General features: G+C 43.4%; 1 protein-coding gene across 2 annotated transcripts in view; it reads left to right on the forward strand.

The window, feature by feature from the left end:
• Positions 1-8190: 8190 nt before the first annotated feature.
• The window catches only part of ERCC6 (ERCC excision repair 6, chromatin remodeling factor), a 70028-nt gene continuing 59285 nt past the window's right edge, over positions 8191-18933 (forward strand). The window contains exons 1-4 of one of the 2 annotated variants that reach the window (XM_061196243.1): positions 8191-8278; positions 13376-13811; positions 15707-15827; positions 17745-17856. In XM_061196243.1, coding sequence (XP_061052226.1) covers positions 13390-13811; positions 15707-15827; positions 17745-17856 — 655 coding nt within the window. In that variant the 5' untranslated portion in view covers positions 8191-8278; positions 13376-13389. The remainder of the gene's footprint in view (positions 8279-13375; positions 13812-15706; positions 15828-17744; positions 17857-18933) is intronic. The other variant, XM_061196253.1, reaches the window with a different exon arrangement.

Consider the following 18933-nt stretch of genomic DNA (forward strand, 5'->3'; position numbering starts at 1 on the left):
GTAGATGCTCATGCCAGGCTGGAGGAGGCAAGGTTTTAAAGCTTCACCACTTGGTACAACCTTGGAACTGCTGATGGCTCTGAGATCTGCGGTCCCCAAGGGGCTGATGCTTTGAGAGGCAGCGGCTGGACCTCTTTATCTGAAGTGCTTGACAGTCCTTGTAGCTCTGGGAGAGGGGACAGGGCTAGGGGTGGCATTCTGTGTCTGTGGAGGGAGAGGGTAAGGTGGTGGGGCAGCAGAGGTCCCAGTTCCCCATCAGTGGGGGAAATGGACGCTGACCCAGCCAATTGCAAAATAGTGCTGGACTCAGAGAGCAAAGAGGACTTCCTGCAGCCTGAAGGTGGTGGTGGGAAAGCTTTATGAAAGGACTGGAATTTGAGGTAAACAATGGGGGACTTACACAGTATCACCGTATTGACAATCCAGAGAGAAGAAGGACATGAACAAAGACTCAGATATTTATTCCTCCACTTTCCAAGGGTCAGACGCATTGCTAGCTCCAAATATGAGGGAGAGAAAAATGAATGAGGATGTTAACAGGCTGAACTGGGAGGTTAATCTCGCAATGTGCGTGTATGATTTTCCCCCCTCTAAAACCACTACTATCAACATCGCTGTTTTAGGTCCTTCTTCTGTTTCTTAACATGGGGAGGAAAGAAAACTGGGTCTCTTGCCAGACAATATTACCCAGGTCACATCTGATAAGTTTAGCCAATATTTTTTTGAGAAATGTTTATTCAAGTACTTTGCTTATTTTAATTGGTTTTTTCTTCTTTTTGTTGTTGAGTCAGAAGAGTTCTTTATCCATTCTGGATACTAGACACTTATCAGATACATGACTTGCAAATATTTCCTCCCATTCTGTGGGTTGTCTTTTCCCTTTCTAGAGAGTGTCCTTTGATGCACAAAAGTTTCTAATTTTGATAAAGTACAATTGATCTATTTTTTTCTTTTATGGCTGTGCTTTTGGTGTCATATCTAAGAATCCATTGCCAAATCCAAGGTTATGAAGATTTACCTCTAAGTATTCTTCTAAGAGCTTTAGTTTTAGCACTTACATTTAGGTCTATGATCCATTTTGAGTTGATTTTTTGTATGTGGTAAGAAGTAGATTCCAACTTTATTCTTTTACATGTGAATATCCAGTTTCCCAGCACCATTTGTTGAAGAGACTATTTTTTTTCCCCATTGAATGATCTTGGCACTAGTGTAGAAAATCAATTGACCACTGGGATTCCCTGGTGGTCCAGTGGTTAAGAATCTGCCTTCCAATGCATGGGATGCAGGTTCGACCTCGGTTGGGGAACTAAGATCCCACATGCCGCGGGGCAACTAAGCCCGCGTGCCACAACTACTGAGCCACAACTACTGAGCCCACGTGCCACAACTGGAGAGTCTGCATGTCTCAATGAAAGATCCCGTGTGCCACAACTAAGACCCAATGCAGCCAAAGATAAATAAATAAATAAATATTTAAAAAAAAAAAAGAAAATCAATTGACCATAGATATGTGGGTTTATTTCTGGACTCTCAATTTTATTTCGTTCATCTATGACTATCCTTATGCAAAAATATTTTTAAAATATAAATTTATCATGTAACTTCCTTACTTTAAACCATCTGATGGATTCGATTTGCACTTGGAATAAAATCTAAATTCCATACCTAGTTTACAGAGCTCTAGGTAACTGGCCCCTGCCTACCTTGGCTTTAGCCACAGTGGCCCAATTTCTAGTGTTTAAATTTGCCAAGTTTGCATTGCCTTGCTGTTGGGCTGCACCCTGCAGACCTACAAGGCTTGTACTTGCCCAGCTTCAAGACAAAAGAAAGAGCCCGGAATCAGCAACAGGGACATCAATGGTTTAATGGATAGGGGGAGTGTACAGGTCTGAAGCAAGGTCCTGGAGCAACATCCCACTGCATAGGACGTGGCGGCAGTCTTCGCTCCGGGAAGGGGAGATTGGCAGTTACAGGGGGAACTGACATCAGGTTGGCTCATTGGTTACCGGGGAAACTAGCATGCCCCTCACTGCCCCTTTGATAAGAACTATCACCAGCTTGGGCCTGGGGCAAGTATGTAGGAAGGTCAGTCAGTGAGTAGGGTATAGGTGAAGCAGGCACTGGTCAAGCAGGGGATGTAGAGAGACCAAGAGAAGAGCCATCCTGAGTAGCCTGACCATATACTTGTCCTCTCTGCACTACTATTTCTCGTCAAGAATCCTCTTCTGCCTAATCCCCACATTGTGATCTTCTTCCTATCATTCAGACTGCAGCTGAAATGTCTCCTATTCAGATACTACTTCACACTCACTAGAGGGGCACCCCAGTCAGTTTCTAAGATGTTACCCTATTTTACTTTCCTTAATAACATCTGTTACTTCACATTTTTGTTTAACGCGTTTGTGGTTTCTCTCCCTCTGATACAAGTCCCACGAGAGCAGGGACTCTGCCTTGTTCCCCTCTGTGTCCCCCACATTCAGTGGAGCACCTGACTCCTAGTGAAACAGAGCAGGACCCTATGGTCCTTCCCCTCCCCTGTCCTGTGCCTGCCTTTTGCCTGCAGAAAAACTTTAGCCAAAGACTACGCTTAATCAGAGAAGTGAGAAAATGCAGAAGCAAGGAAAAGCAGTCAACCGGGACAAGACAGTGATAGTTTAGTCAGTAAGCAAAGTCAAGGACCTTCAGTTCCTTCTCAAGGGCTACAGATAATATTGTGAGCCGTATCCTGTGAGCTGTCCTGTAGATGCTGAAACCCCACCAGGTGGAAGAAGTTAACTACATGAGGACCAGACTGTAGCCATGACATAAGCTGCCACAATTCTGAGAACTGGCCTCAAAGAAACGGGAACAAACTGACCCTGGAACTGAAGATTAACTGAACTTAAAACAATCAAAATGATGCTGATCAGACCACCGCATGACCAATTACAAGGTGACTGTCAGAGCTGACTGCGCTGTTTCTGCATGTAGCCCCCTTCCTCTGTCTATAAAAGCTCTTGGCCACTGATTGTCATTGGAGAGGGGGGAGTCGGCCTTTGGCCAGGAGTCCGCCCTTGGCATGCCCCACCCTCCGGCCCCAGGTTGCCGGCATCCAAAATAAAGCAAACTTTCCTTTCCACCAACCTTGGCTGTTTAATAGCTTTTGAGTAGGGGGCAGCCACACCTCCACTATTGGTTACAATAGTAGCCACTCAATCAAAGGCATCTGTTGAAATTACTCAAACCCACTGGTTGATGCTCTGCTTCCTCTAATGGCCATCGGTGTAATAGCATTCTCTGAGAGTTGGCTGCTCAAAGGGAGCTGCACTGACAATGAACAAACAAGTGAAATTGCCCCACAGCGTACGGCACACTAAGATCATGTGAATCTACTTTCTTTCTACGAATTTAAACTGCAATTAGATATCTTGTAAACACGTCCATGTCCTCAGGTTATTCTTACAATTGTTAAATTCTTCTTTATATTCATACTCTCAATCAGTTTCCATTGATATGAATAGATCGATGATAACTTTTCTTCTCGTGTTCAGAATCATCACAAGTCCCTTAGAAGTCTCCTTAATGTATAACTGCAGAGATTAGTTATAATGCTGGTTACTAACAATAAAATTACACTGAAATAGTGGAACCTGCTAAAATCAGGGCACACTGAGATTAACTGGTACCTTCTAAAGTTTGTGTAGGAGATTTGCTTATACATATTTGCTCTCTTCTTTCTATACCAGCTTTGGAGAGCAAGGAGTTTGCTGAAGATTACCAAAATGCCCCTAAAAGATTAGGAAAAAAGCAAGCAACGCCCAAAATTAATCAGGGAGGGATTTGTGAAAAATCAGGGCAACAACAATGTTGGACAGAATATATGAAACTATGAGATTAAGAGAGATAGAGGCACAGAATGCTGTTACAGAGGTGTGCCCAAAAAGTAAGGAGACCGTTCCTCATTCCTACCTTATACTCTCCCACTGTACACACCCGTGTACATGCACACATATATACATATAGCTACGTTTTTCAATGGAATCATATGGTTTTATATGGCCATTGCTCTTAAAATTATTTGCTCATTTATTCAACATATATTTAACATTAATTTTTCCAGTGGTTGCCAAGATAGTTCTAAACAATATGCTTTTACCTTTACTTTTTGATTTATTAAATCTGCACAGTTTTCAATGCACTTCCAATATACATTTCCCCCTCATGTTTACGGGGAATGGAGAACCAAACTGATGCATTGTCGTTACCCAGAAGTTTTTAAAAGTGAGAGTCGACATAGTCCTTCTGCTTTGTAAGGGTAGGGGGAGAGCTTCTTACACTGAACACTAAATAGAACGTCAAGGTACGAGGACAATTCTGGTCATATTTAAATGAGTTAATATTTGTAAAGCACTTAGGACAAAACCTGGCCCACAGTCAGGGCTATATAAGTGCTTGTTAAGTAAAATGCATTAAAATCGAAAACAGTAAGTGCTATACTAGGGATTTTTGAAATACTGGTTTTGGGGTGTAGAGGAGATGCAAGGGCCTAATTCTGCTGAGAGGGTCAAGGAAAGCTTCAGAAGAAGAAAGTTTAGGCTGAGTTTGGAATAGGTGAGAGAATTCCAGGTGAGAGACCCATGTGCAAAGTCACGTGGGCCTGAGAATAAGAAGTGGAGGTATGCTAGGGAAAGATTAACTGCTCCCCTCCCACCAAAAGCCCTGGCTCATAGAGTTTATCCATTTCTGCAGTGTAAATACTCCTACACGACCAATTTCAAGTTACCAATGCAAAGTCACTGAAAGCAGAGTGGGCTATGGACTGAATTGTGTCTCCCGTGACCACCCTCACATGTTGAAGTCCTAACCCCTCACTGTGAAGGTATGTGGAGATAGGGCCTTTGGGACGTATTGATACTTAAGGTTAAATGAGGCCTTAAGAGTGGGGTGGGTCCTAACCTGATGGGCCTGATGCCCTTATAAGAAAAGGAAGAGATACCAGAACTCTCTCTCCACTAAGAAGGTGGCTGTCTGCAAACCAGGAAGAGTCCTCATCAGGACTGAATCAGCTGGCACCTTAATCTTGGACTTCCCAGCTTCCAGAACTGTGAGAAAATAAGTATGTTGTTTAAGCCATTCATGTTTTGTTATGGCAGCCCAAGAAGTCTAAAACAATTGAGAATAGATGCACACAATAGGCTTGCTAGCCAGTAGGAGCCAACAGCAGCACACTACAAATAGAATAGTATGTAGTTCCTTAAATTTTGAGCATACCCCGGGAGAGGAGGACAGAAATGATGCAGAAAAATCTGATTGGGCAGCATAATAAAATGGCTTGGATAACATGTTAAATAGCTTGGGTTTTATCATACAAGAGTGGGTCTGAGGCAGAGGAGAACATGATCAGAGCAGCGTCTTAAATCCTTCTGGCAAATGCATGCAAATGCATGGCTAGGGAACAAGACTGGAGTGAGAAGACTGGTTCCAACAGAGGGGATGGAGAAGGTTGGGTAGGTGTGTAAGCTACTGAGGCAGAACCAATGGGGACTGAGTGAGTAGGGAGGAAAGGAGAGGTCTTGGCTGATATCTAGATGTCTCAGTTTATAAATGAGCATTACAAATAAGTTACTGAAAATACCACTATTATATTCTATGTCCATTTAGGCTGCTAACAAAACATCGACTGGGTGGCTTATAAACAACAGAAATTTCTCACTGTTCTGGAGGTTGGGAAGTTCGAGATTAAGATGCCAGCAGGTTTGGTGTCTGGTGAGAGCCCACTTCCAGGACCACCATTTTGTCGTTGTGTCCTCACACGGTGGAAGGGCTAAGGGAATCTCTCTTTTATAGTGTATTAGTTTCATTTGTAAGGGCATGGGGGAAAAGAAGGGTCCTGAATATTCAGGTGGGCACAGGAATCTTCAAATGCTGCTGCTAACACGACCTTATTACTACTTTCAGTCTAGAGAGGTCAGAGGAAAGTTGGCTTAGGGAAAGTATATATAGATCCTTTAGTTAAATACAAATTCATGTGAAAAGCTTTCCTGAATTAATAGTGACTCTAAATCATTATGCATTTTCTAAATTAAAGGGATATGAAAAGGATAATTACAATTGTGTGGGGTTTGATGCATATCTTGTTTGATGTTCCAGATCCACTCCCCATCTCTCTCAACCCTGCCCTGTGCTCTAAGATACTGATCTATATAGATGGGCATCAACAGGCTCCCTTGCCCTCTGGCTTCAGTGGTTTTGTCCAATGGGATGCACCAGCAGATGAAATAATGGAGGATAGTGAGGTCCGGGTATTTATCTCCTTAGTTCCCTCCTGCTGAGTGACCACAGGTTTATGCATTTCTCTGGTCAAGTGGTCTTCTCCACTCAGCTACTCTCTTCTGAACCTGTATCCTCCCATTACCCCTTCAGGCCCAGGGATGGCGTATTAGTTTGGTAGGGCTGCCATACAAAGTACTACAGACTAGGTGGCTTAAACTACAGAAGTTAATTTTCTCACAGTTCTGGAGGCCAGAAGTCTGAGACCAAGGTGTCTGCAGGGTTTTCTTCTGAGTCCTCTCTTCTTGGCCTGTAGATGGCTATCTTCTCCCTGTGTCTTCACATGGTCTTTCCTCTGTGTCTGTGTCCTAACCTCCTCTTCTTATAAGGATACCAGTTATATTGGATTAGGGCCCACCCTAATGACCTCATCTTAAATTAATTAAAGGTTTTTAGGGTCTTTAAAGACCAGATCTCCAAATACACATTCTGAGGTACTGGGGGTTAGAATTTCAAATGAATTTGGGGGGATGCAATCTAGCCCATAACAGATGGGAACAGAGGCTCCTGGCCTCTTGCTAGCCCCAGGGTTACTCTGCCATCCTCAGTTGTTTTCCTAAACCCTGCCCACACCTCTGTAAACATTGTTATTAATTCTTCTCAACTACTTAGTCTGAGTGTACCAGCTGCTTCCTGTCCAAATTCTGAATGATACATAGGGGCTCACCAAAATAATACACATTAGAAAGCAGACCTCATTCTCAGAATGGCTGGTAACCACTATATATCTGGGAGAAATTGCTCTCACATTCAAGCATTAAAACTAATATCTTATCAATATTTTATTCAAGAGATGACTAGAATTCTTTATTCCTTTTTAAAAAAACAAGTTATATTTTGATGTGGGATGGCTCTAGGCATACGTAGATTGGCACTGCTAACAGGAGAGATACAGTGGTATTACTGAGCGTTATCAAGTACACTTCCCACCCCCTTTTCCTACCTTCCAACTTCAGGCTTCAAAATAAGTAAGGCACTTCTCTACCTAGGCCCCAAAGATCCTTCCCACAGTCACTGCCACTCCCAGAGGGCTTTCTGGTTCTGGCCCCTGGAAAATCCACCCTCTCCCAGAGCAGGAATCCCTGGGCTAAGAAGCTGCTGTATGGTACAGCTGCCACCCATCGTGGGCTACTCCTTCCTCAGGTGTAGCTCAATTTCCTCCCTTTGTTCTGAACCCGTGTGTGAACATTTCGTTTCTGCAAATGTTCCCAGCTAAATTCTCACCTGGCTCAAAATTCTCCTTACCTCTTTGATCTGAGGACAAATATTAAATGACTGGCTCACTAATGCAATCAAGGCATTGACGTAGGCCCACTATGCACACACACCCACCCCTGCTTGGGGGGTGGGGTGTGCGTGTGTGTGTGTGTGTGTGTGTGTGTAGAGCGAAGGGGGGAACAGAGATAAATAAGCCCTATTACGTGCTAACAGCCGTGCCGTTTGAGCAAGAGAGGTCACTACGCCTACTGCGCGCGGCTACTGAAATGTGCAGTGCTCAAGCCAGCTCCCTTCCCCAAGCTCAATTTCTTTTTGGAGTTCATGGTTAATTGTAAGCACTTACATTCGCACGGCACACTAGTATACGTACCTCTCTCTCTTTTTCTGGAAACATGTCTTTTAATTCTTATAACCGCCTTACTACAGAGGCATTTTTCACCACGAGTGAAGCGCTGGTCACAAGCCACAGGTCAGCAGCCTAGGCCACTTTCGCACCCGGTTCACAGGTAGAAAGGCGAGACTGCATGCTCCGCTCAAACCACGTGGTCTCGCCCGCAGTTCAAAATAAACCCTAGAGCCGGCGCATGCGCCGTAGGTCCCACGCGCGCAAGCCCGTCAGGTCATTGTTGGGGGCGGTGCTTACGGCGGGCAGAGGGCGCACGCGCCGCGGCCGGTCCCAGTCCCGGTTGCAAGGCTGTTGGCGAAGGCGTCTGCGTCTACGTTTCCGTACGGCTGGCCGCGCGGCCCTGGGGTGAGTGTTCTGGCGGCTGGGTTGAACGTCGGGCGGGAGATGTCTGGGGCCCGCTCGGGCTGTCCAGGCGGCTGCGGCCCCGCCTGGACCCCTGGCAGCCGGGAACGAGCCCATCCGCGCGGGCGGCCGGAAGCCGGCCCTCGGGCCGGGCGCTAGCCTAACGCGCCAGCCCACCTGCGGCCGGAAGTGACGCTGCGGGGCGCTCACCTGGGGGGGCCGGGGGGGTGTCCCAGCTTCTGGTTCCGCCGCGGGCAGGCGGGCCGGCATGTAAGCATCAACTTTTCGGCTTTGTGTTCGGCCCCCGCGCGCAGGGGCAGCCCGGCCCTGTTTGATCTCGATTAAAACACTGGAGTTGTTATTTGAAAGAGAGAATCGGGGTAAGTACAAGTCAGGCACTTTAGGCATTGATACAGTAAAGTGGGAGTATGTGAAGGAGGATTGAGCAGTCCGCATATAAGTTCCGTAACAGAAAGATTTCCCACGTAGCATCCATCTTCAGTGCTGTCTCCCTGTTCCAGGCTTCTGTCACTTGTCACCCTTACGTGTCCCAACATGTCCATGTTGCAGTGTTTCCTCCAATCCATTATCCGTACAGTAGTCCAACTGGTCTTTTACAGACATAAATTGGGTCATGCCATCGTCACCCTGTTTAAAACTCTTCGAAGTCACTCCATTACACTTGGAGAAAAATCCAAGTTCATGTTTCCTCAGGCCCTTTGTGTTTCCTCAGGGCCCTTGCCTGCCCCTTAGTCTTCACTTATGCCCATTCCCCTCCCCAGCTCTGCATGCATTCAACCAAACCTTCCAACCAGAATCCAGCTCATCCCACAGAAGCCCCAGTGCTTAAAGAAAGACAATGAAGATATTGTTTTCTCAGATGATTACGCCTTGCAGAGTGTTAGAAGATGTTTTGTAGAATTTACACAATAAATGGAGTCATTATCAGCTCCCTTAACTCTGTTATTCATGTAAAATAAAATAAAGATTTCTCACAATGCTCCAGCCTTCTTCCATTTTTCCAACCGCACCAGCTCTTTCCAGCCTTGGCAATTACACATGCTGTTTCTTTGCAAAATGTTCACTTTTGGCCTGTTAACTCCTATTCATCCTTCAGATGCTGGTTCAGATATCACTTTATCAGAGAGACCTCCCTGACCTCACACCTACCTCTGCAATGTCAATCAGGCTCCTCTGTTATTTTGTCATGAAGAATCCTGTACTTTCTTCTTATGGCAGTTACCACAGTTACATTTGTGTGTGTGTATAATTTATGTATAAATACATACTTATACGTAAATATGTATATGTATATATAAAATTCTTAAAATGTGTGTCATCCGCAAGAGCCTCTAAGCTCTATGGGGACGGAAACTAGTTAACCTAGTACATTGCCTGGTGTAATTGACTTTCAATAAATATTTTAAAAAAATATATTTATTTATTTGGCTGCACCAGCATGCGGGCTCTTAGTTGCAGCATGCAGGATCTAGTTCCCTGACCAGGGATCGAACCCCGGCCCCCTGCATTGGGAGCGTGGAGTCTTAACCACTGGACCACCAGGGAAGTCCCTCAATAAATATTTATTGAATGTCATATAATTTATTTCACTTTGGAAACTCTTTACCTTCTGAGGAGAACTTCCTTGTTTTCATCTCTTATTCCCAGGAGACTTGCCCTTTGGTCCATTCTCCAAGTGGCTTCTTGACTGACTCCTTATTTCTTTTTTCCCTTTTTCCTTTTCCCTTCCCTTCCCTTCCCTTTCTCCCTCCTTCCCTCCCTCTTCCAGTCCCTTCTGGCTTGTTTTTTTAAAAATCTACCCAGCTTGGAACCCAAGGTCAATTACTCAGCATCTTTACCCCATCCTCTGATTACTTTATTATTCCAGTGATTTCCCTGCCATGGCCTATCCTTAAGGGGATAAGGCCTCTGTTTCCTTCTCTACTCACTTCTTATCCCACTACAGTCTGGCTTTGTCCCCTTTGCTCCACTAAGGTTTCTTTTACTAAGGTAACTAGTGACCTGCTTTCCAAATCCACTGGACCCTTTCTGGTTTCCTTTGGAACTTGCCCTGTTATCTTCCATTTTTAACCATTCCCTCTTACTCTTTTTCTGTTACTAGAAGTTTTCTCCAAACATTATTATTTTAACCTTTTCTTTGTATTACAGTTTTATTACTTAATATTTTGATGGATTTAATGTCTTTTTTTTAACCTGAAAAGGGAATCTTTGTATACATACAAATAAGAACAATGAAAACAGAATTGTTAAATTCCAGCTAGTATGAAGACTCTGAGCCAGAATCCTGCTCTCTCTGTTGAAAATGATAGAGTTCCAATCTTAATCCTTTCTCCTGAAAATAATCAGAACGGCCCCAAATGGAGGAACTTTCTTACTCGGCTGTTCTCTTTTAACCTTTTCAGTGTTAGCCTCTTCTTACCCTCTACAAGGATCTTTGGTACCTGTCACAGCCTTGGGATCCCTGGGGCTGTTTACTCTGCCAGTGCATCCACATCTTGTCCAGATTTTCTCTAGCGCCTAGATTTGCATTTCTGCCTGCGTGCCAGCTGGACACGTTACTGCCAGCTCTCCCTGCTTCCCATCTGCTGCTTTTCTGATTCATATTTTTGTGACTGAATTCACGAGTGACTCAGTTGTCCAGACCATACTTGTTATTTTAGATTCCTCTCTGAACCTTACTTCCTTTCAGCGTGTATGAACACCTCCTGTATATCAGATCCTGGGTCACATGTTCAAATCTCAGTTTGTATGTGTTTTTTGAACTCCAGACCCAGTGCACTGTCCTTTCCCCTGTGCCCACCTGGCCTCTTTTTTTCTCAGAAAGAGAAAAACAGATATCGTATATTAACGCATATATGTGGAACCTAGAAAAATGGTACAGATGAACCGGTTTGCAGGGCAGAAATTAAGACACAGATGTAGAGAACAAACGTATGGACACCAAGGGGGGAAAATGGCGGGGGTGGTGGTGGTGTGATGAATTGGGAGATTGGGATTGACATATATACACTAATATGTATAAAATGGATAACTAATAAGAACCTGCTGTATAAAAAATAAATAAAATAAAATTCAAAAATTCAAAAAAAAAAAAGAATTTACAGAAAAAAATCATATATGCCCTTGGTCACAGGGAAACAGAAGGAAAAAAGGGAAATAGATTCTATATCTTTACTGTTAGAAAAATATCTCAGTGTATATTCCAAAGTGACTTGCTCCAAATACTGTAGGTAATGTTAATTTTGAAGACTACGTTAATCAGAGATTTTCATTTGACTTAAAGAATTTATTAAGTTGCTAAGATAACTTTTAAAAATTAATTATTTTTTTGGCTGCGTTGGGTCTTGCTGCGTGCGGGCTTTCTCTAGTTACGGCGAGCGGGGGCTACTCTTCGTTGCGGTGCGCAGGTTTCTCATTGCTGTGGCTTCTCTTGTTGTGGAGCATGGGCTCTAGGCGCGTGGGCTTCAGTAGTTGTGGCGTGCGGGCTCACTAGTTGTGGCTCGCCGACTCTAGAGTGCAGGCTCAGTAGTTGTGGCGCATGGGCTTAGTTGCTCGGCGGCATGTGGGATCTTCCCGGACCAGGGCTTGAACCCATGTCCCCAGCATTGGCAGGTGGATTCTTAACCACTGTCACCAGGGAAGTCCCCCACCTGGGCTCCTGCCTGTGCCTCTTTTACAGACCTGCCCCTCTGTGTTGTTACTGGCATGCTTCTCCTCCACTAGAGAGTGAGCTGCTCAGGGCAGGATGACACTTAAGTTCCTGGCATCTTTGTATCCTAGTGCTTGGCCACTGGGATCATTTTATTTAATGAGGAATGAGTGGGGCTTGTTGGGGAATTTGTCGTCATTTCATAGAAATAAAGTTTCAGTGCTTAAAGAAACCTTAGTTTATTCACAGTTAAATAAAAAGAAAAGCTGTCACTTTTTTTTTTAACGTATATAAAAGTATTTATTCAATGAAGTTATACAGGCAATATAGCGAACACATTTTCATTCAAGGAGTTCTTGATATCTTGGAGTAAAATGTGAGAGTTCCCCTTTATTCCTACCTGTTCCTTCTGCTTCCCCCTCCCAATTGTCGCAGGTTTAGTTTGTATCTCCAGATCATTTTGAATGTATTCCATACACACAGATGTGGATACACATTGTTTTCCAATATAAATGTCTTCATACGATGTGACTTTGTTCGTCTTACTTGGCTTTTATATCACTACCATTGAAAATACTTAATGCCTTTTAAAAACTATTTAAAAACATGCTACAATAAATATCCTTATGTATATGTGAGTATTTCTCTGGAATAAGTGCCTAGTAATGTGAATTTTAAATCTTGATAGATATTGCTAAATTGCCTTCCAAAAGAATTTTACTAACTTATGTTCCCACCAGCATTATGTGAAAGTGGATTTTTCTTGCCTATCCTGGATTATCAGTCATCATGTTTTTGCCAGCCTGATGGTGAGAAATTATATCATGCATTGAAATGGAGTTATTTTTGAGAATATTTTAATTAATCTTCCTCAGATTCTGATTTGAGTGGTGCTATTTATTACCTCTTGTTCAGAGTTTCTGTTTTTTGGAGTTCAGCCTAAAAGTTTTTAGTGTTAGATTTGTAGAGAATCTCTCTCAAGTCACTAAATCTATACTTTACAGTTGATCTTGCCACTATAATGTAGGTCACTTGTGCCATAATGCAGTGAAGAGGCTAACTTGGAAAGCAGCAGTGAAATGACTTCAGTTGATTTGGAGAAGACTCTGTGGGCATCATTCAGGATTCTGGTTGCCAGCTTTCTTAGCTGGCTACCCCAGTGTCGTTTGTTGGTGATACTGCATTTTTTCTTCTTTTTTCTGCTTTTTTTTTTTTGGGTTAATTTTTCTCAATTATCAGAACTCAAGAAGATCCATAGCTTGTGCCCTTTTAAGAAAAATACTTGGGAACTTAAATTTATGTATAATTGGAGGATTATTTCTTGATTTTTTGAGAAATTGGTCTGCTTTAATTATAAGATATTTAAGAAACTATATAAATATCAATTCTATATAACTGAAGGGCTTACTGAAAAATTGTTTTCCTTTTAGATAGTCTGTAGAGGATGCCAAATGAGAGAATCCCCCACTCAAGTCAAACTCAGGAGCAAGACTGTTCACAGAGTCAGGATATCAGTGAGAGTGCAGAGGGGACAATCAAGCAGGAAAACGATGGCTACGTGGAGCTGGGGGAGAGCCTCCCCTCTTGTTTCCCTGCTAATGGACCCTCCACTTCCGCCAAGGGGTATCCCTCGGAACTTCCGAGGAGAGGGCCAGCCCTGCTGCACATCAACAGACATCAGATCCAGGCGGTGGAGCCCAGTGCACAGGCCCTGGAGCTGCAGGGTTTGGGTGTGGACGTCTATGACCAGGACGTGCTGGAGCAAGGAGTGCTTCAGCAGGTGGACAGCGCCATCCACGAGGCCAGTTGTGTGGCCCAGCTTGCCGACGTGGAGAAGGAGTATCGGTCAGTGCTGGATGACCTCACGTGAGTGGACCACCTTCTCTCTGATTATAGAGTTTGTATTTACATATGACGGAGAAATTCAGACAATAGCTGTGATAGTCCAGAAATTTAGGAGATTTATAGAACCTTTAATTGGAGGATGGGGTCAGTAAGGGTGGTCCTTGACCTTGTGTCTAAACCCCAGCCCTTTCGCTCAGAAGCGTTGTACACAGTAGTTAGGGGCTCAGTTCAGTTCACAGCAGATTGTTTACGCATGATGTCCTGGAGAGAAGCACTGTTCTAAGTGCCCCAGATTTTGCAAGCTTGTGCACAGAATGGTTCTCAGGGGAAGTGTTCCTAAAGTTCTGATATGTCCTACTCCAGATACAAGGAACATATCCGCACCCCCCCCCCCCCAAAACTGGAAATTTCTTTCCAGTTTCCTGTCCCTAAACTTAGGGCCTGTCTTTTGGTATCTTTTCAGATTTGCATTTCTAGAAACAGTGAGAAACAACTCCCTGCTTTTCCTTTCTTCTGTTGTACTTTTGACTCTTTAAAGAAAGGTGAAGTCCCATGGAGACTTCACTTGTGCTTTAGAGGAGAAACAGACCTGGGCCGTGTTGAGCACAGCACACTGGTGGGGGAGGGGGTGCCCTGGACCTGGGTTGGAAGACGGGGCGGAGGATTGAGTTGAGCTCGCTCTCCGTTGCCAGTCTGCCCTCCCTTGGCCAGTGTTCTCGGCTGTGTCAGGGAAACAGGAAGGGGAAGGGGAGGACTGGGTGGAGGGATGGTGTGGTCTCAGGTGGGAGCGGCTGGGGGAGGGGGAGGGAGGCACGTAGAGCTTTTGGCTGGGGGGGGGGGCGCTGTGGTACAGGCAGCTGTTGGCACTTAAAGGGCATGTTTTCTGCTAACAGTTTTCTGGTGTGTTTTTTGGGCCTCTTGAGCAGCAGGTGTTCTCCAATAGTTGTAGTCTGACCTTCAGGTGTGAGGACCTCGATGCCATGTAATGAACACACCTTTTACATTTGACCTGGGAAATGTGTCCACTGCTTGTAGAGGTGACAGAGCAGGGTGCTGCAGAGTCACCTAACACTAGGGGCCGCCTAACACTAGACAGATGGTGACACGTACTGAGACTGCCAGTAACTTGCATTGATAACATCTTTTCTCCTGAAATCCACAAAGGGTACAAACAGCAAATTACACAAGTGTCAAGATTGAATTTGTGTTTTGAAAGTTGGGAGTTACAATTCTATGATGTCTGTTTTAGGAGGAATGTATTATAAATTGATTTTTTTTCTTTGCACTACAAAGTGTAAAATGACAGCAAATAAGTCTTCTAGTCATGCAAAAGAAAAATATTGTCACAGTTGCCTGACCTATATAAGAAGATGTTTAAATATTTTTAGTACTTTTCTAAGCTTTGGGAGACTTCCATAATGGCCTTTAAACACCCATGTATGAGTTGTTGGTAATGGGGTAGGCTGTGCGTATTTGGGGCAGGGAGTATATGGGAAATCTTTACCTTCCTCTCAGTTTTGCCGTGAACCTAAAACTGCTCTAAAAAATTAACTCTCAAAAAAAAAGTGTATGCATTTTTTCATATAAAGGGACTACTTATTGCCTATTGTTTTTGCACAGTCTCTTGAATAGAGTAGACCCTTAAAATGCTTGTAGAATGAATGAATCTGCTTGCAAATGGGAATGAACTGATTAAAATTGGCCAGATTAAAGAAAAACATGAGCAGTCATCTTAGACTTCTAATAACCCTTCAAGTTCTATTAGTGGCCAAAAAGAATATGTATTCTGGTTTAGTTTCTTTTGTCTTTTAGTTAATAAGAAGTAAAAGGGACATGTTTTTAGCATTTCTCTCTTCATGTTATGCTATAAAAGATGTTACCAGAGTGGAAAATGGACATTTTATCTTCTTTTTCAGGTCATGTACGACATCCCTAAGGCAAATCAATAAAATTATTGAACAACTTAGGCCTCAAGCTGCCACCAACAAAGACATCAACAGGAAACTAGATTCTGTAAAACGACAGAAGTACAACAAGGTGACTCCAAATAACACACCAAGTCTTGCATTTTTGCAAAAGTCATTATTTAGGCTTGTTTAATATTTAGGAAATAGCTGTTCTGAAAAGTACTGGTAAGATGTGAAGCAAATTTATAACAGGAACTTTTGAGTTCCTTTTATACGTTTAATTTTTTGGCTGTTTCCCTTTAACATCCTCTGCTTAAAGAGTGTTTCTAAAAATACACATATGTACGCATACATACGTAACTGAGAAAAAGTTCCTCTTGGCTTTGCGTGCCTCCTCACTCGGGTACTTTCATAGTCTCCCTGCGGCACCACTTTCTGTCCCCAGCTGAGGTTCTTGTTTGGCATGCTGGCCTCTCATGCAGTCTCCTTGTCTTCTTGTGTGGACTTGCTCTTTTTCCTGCTCAGTTCCTGCTTGCACTGATTGTCTGCAGACGTTTCCCATCGACCCAGCCCTCGCCCCTCACACACTCGTGATCACTGTTCTGAGAGGCTGGCCTTCGGTGTTCAGTCATCACCCAGCCACACTGACCGGGTCTGCACTTAGGGTTGGAGGACTTAAGGGTAGGGAATGTCTGTTACTTATGACATTGTTTTTATGAGGTTTGAAACATTTTTCAGAATTTATGTACACTTCATGACAATATACTGCAGGAGGTAGAAGTGACTAGTTTTGATCATTTTATTGCTGCCATCCGAAGTGACTAGCAGATGGCCTTGTGCTTGCAGTTGATTCAGTGCACTGAGTAGAGTCCTCACAGCTCTTATTCAGGCTCTACTTGTGGGGTGTGGCTAACCTTGGTTCCTCCTTTTGCTCTCCACTCAGCAGTTCTTGATCTTCCCCACACTGTCTCTCTCACTTAACTCTACAGCAGCAGCCCAAAGGTCAGAGCTCACAGTGGCTTGAGGCACCCGAGGTCTCCCCAAAGCAGAGAGGAGACCGCCTGGCTTCTCGTGGAGCATGTGAATAGTGGGCTTCTGGTGGGCTGGGGTTTCGAAGAGCAGAGAGGACCAGTCTTAGGCCCCTTTAGGTACTGGTCTAACTTGGTTATACATTCCTATCTTTCTTCAGCAGCTTTTTGCTGTTTAGAGAGAGACTATTCAGAGAGAGAGGCTGTTTTGCATGAGAGTTTGCTGAGAAAAAAACTGTGAGATACAGTAAAAGGAATTACAAGTCATTACAACATGGTGTTATAATCAGGATGTCCCCTTGCCCCACACTCATGTCTGGCGTTCAAGCATTCTTGACCTTGGGAAGAAGAACCACCTACCACAGGCCTAGTTAATTAGGGAGTCCCTAGGAATGGCCGCATATCCAAGCTCTGGTGATGTAGAGGGAGACAAGACAAAGAGGGGCCCGGAGAGGACAGAATAAAAGGGTATATCAAAATAGATTTTCCCTTTACAATTTTGTGATCGGGTAAGATACTATAAAGGACAGTCATAAATATGGTAGATTATCAAAGGCGACTGACTTTTTCGACTGTTTGAACATTTGTGTTTGTTTCTTATCCCTACAGCCTATTGACCTCATAGCCCATTGGCTGCTAAGGTCAGAAACAGAGAAATTCAGTGATTTACCCAGTGTGTAATGGGGAAACCATGTAGAGCAGTTCCACCTCCCAAGTCAGTGGAGAGTCAGTGCACGTGAACTTAGCTGCTCAGGCAAGTAGAGAGCTGTGCCGCCCAGTCAGGAGAGTGGGTGGGGTCAGGGATGCTGCCCGATGGACGTGCTTTGAGGGCTCCTTCCTGCTAGAAAAGTGGCAGTTATTCAAATAAGGTTTTCTGTAGTAATAGTAATATATGGTAGTTCTGTTTTATTTTTATTTTGCTCTTGATTAAAGTTTTTAAAATTTTGTAATGCTGTCTTTTGTATTTAACATTTAGTCATTTCATTGCTGTTTTTTGTATTCAATATCTACCAATTAAGGAACAACAGCTGAAGAAGATCACAGCAAAACAAAAACGTCTCCAGGCTATCCTTGGGGGAGCAGAGGTGAAAGTTGAACTAGATCATGCCAGTCTGGAGGAGGAGGATGCAGGTGAGGATACTGGGGACAGTGTCTCTGTTCTTGAATTGATGCCTGATGCCGCTCGTCAGTGGAGGGTGTCTCTTCAGTTCTGGCCTGGGTGTTGGGAAAAATACATTTGTTTACTTAGTGACAAAAGAGATACAGGAAAATTTTATTTTCCACACCTGTAGAACCAAATCTATTTTAAGTCTTATGGGGTTTCAGAGAAAGAAAGTAAATTTTTAACTCAGTCTAATGGAGGCTCCTGGTGCGCATTTAGTATTACGTCTAATAAATTAGAAATCTTAACATTCTTGTATAATTGATTTCATAGACACCTAACATCTTGATTGAATTACGTTTTGTTGACCAAGCATCATCCATCAACATTCATAGAATTGCTTTTAAATATCTTTTGGGGACATATTTGGCAGGCTTTCCAAGCATCAATTCTGTTGTTCAAGAAAGGGCATCTTAATTCAGGTTATTTAATCCATGGCCATGATTTTATTTATATCACTGACCTGGATGGGCATCTTTTGGAAAACGTTTCGGGAAGATGCATAAGCTCTGAAACGAAATATCTTTGTAGTCAGTGTGTGTGCATGTGTGTTTAGAAATTGTTGGTAGCTGTTCGGTTATTTACTAGTTGAAATATAGATTTAAACCCTTCAGGCAAATATTTTCTACTAATTCCAGAAGTCTATTCAGTAAGACAAGAGAATTGTGAGAATTAATTGAGGCATTGGAAAAAAATAAATATTAGATGTGCTATTAACGTCTCGCAGAATCCATTGGGCCTATGAGGAGTGCTTTCTGCTGCTGAAATGCCATATTTCTCATTGGTAAAAAAAACTATTGTCCTGGTCTGGCTGACTGGAACTTGCTGCTGTCTTTTGCTACCTATTCTTTGTTTGGTAAAACTTGGCCCAGGATTAATTGTTACTTCCCCCATCCAAAAACTCCACTTGGCCTGTCTGTAGCAGCTGATACTTCCCTGCCTTCCAGGATCCATGTCTCTCTTCTGGTTTTCCTTTTAGCCTTCTGACCATTTCTGTTTAGTTTTTTTTGACCAGCTTTTCTAGGCCTATCTTAAATGTTGATTAT

Source organism: Eubalaena glacialis, chromosome 1 (genome assembly GCF_028564815.1).
Source record: "Eubalaena glacialis isolate mEubGla1 chromosome 1, mEubGla1.1.hap2.+ XY, whole genome shotgun sequence".
NCBI classification, from domain to species: domain Eukaryota; kingdom Metazoa; phylum Chordata; class Mammalia; order Artiodactyla; family Balaenidae; genus Eubalaena; species Eubalaena glacialis.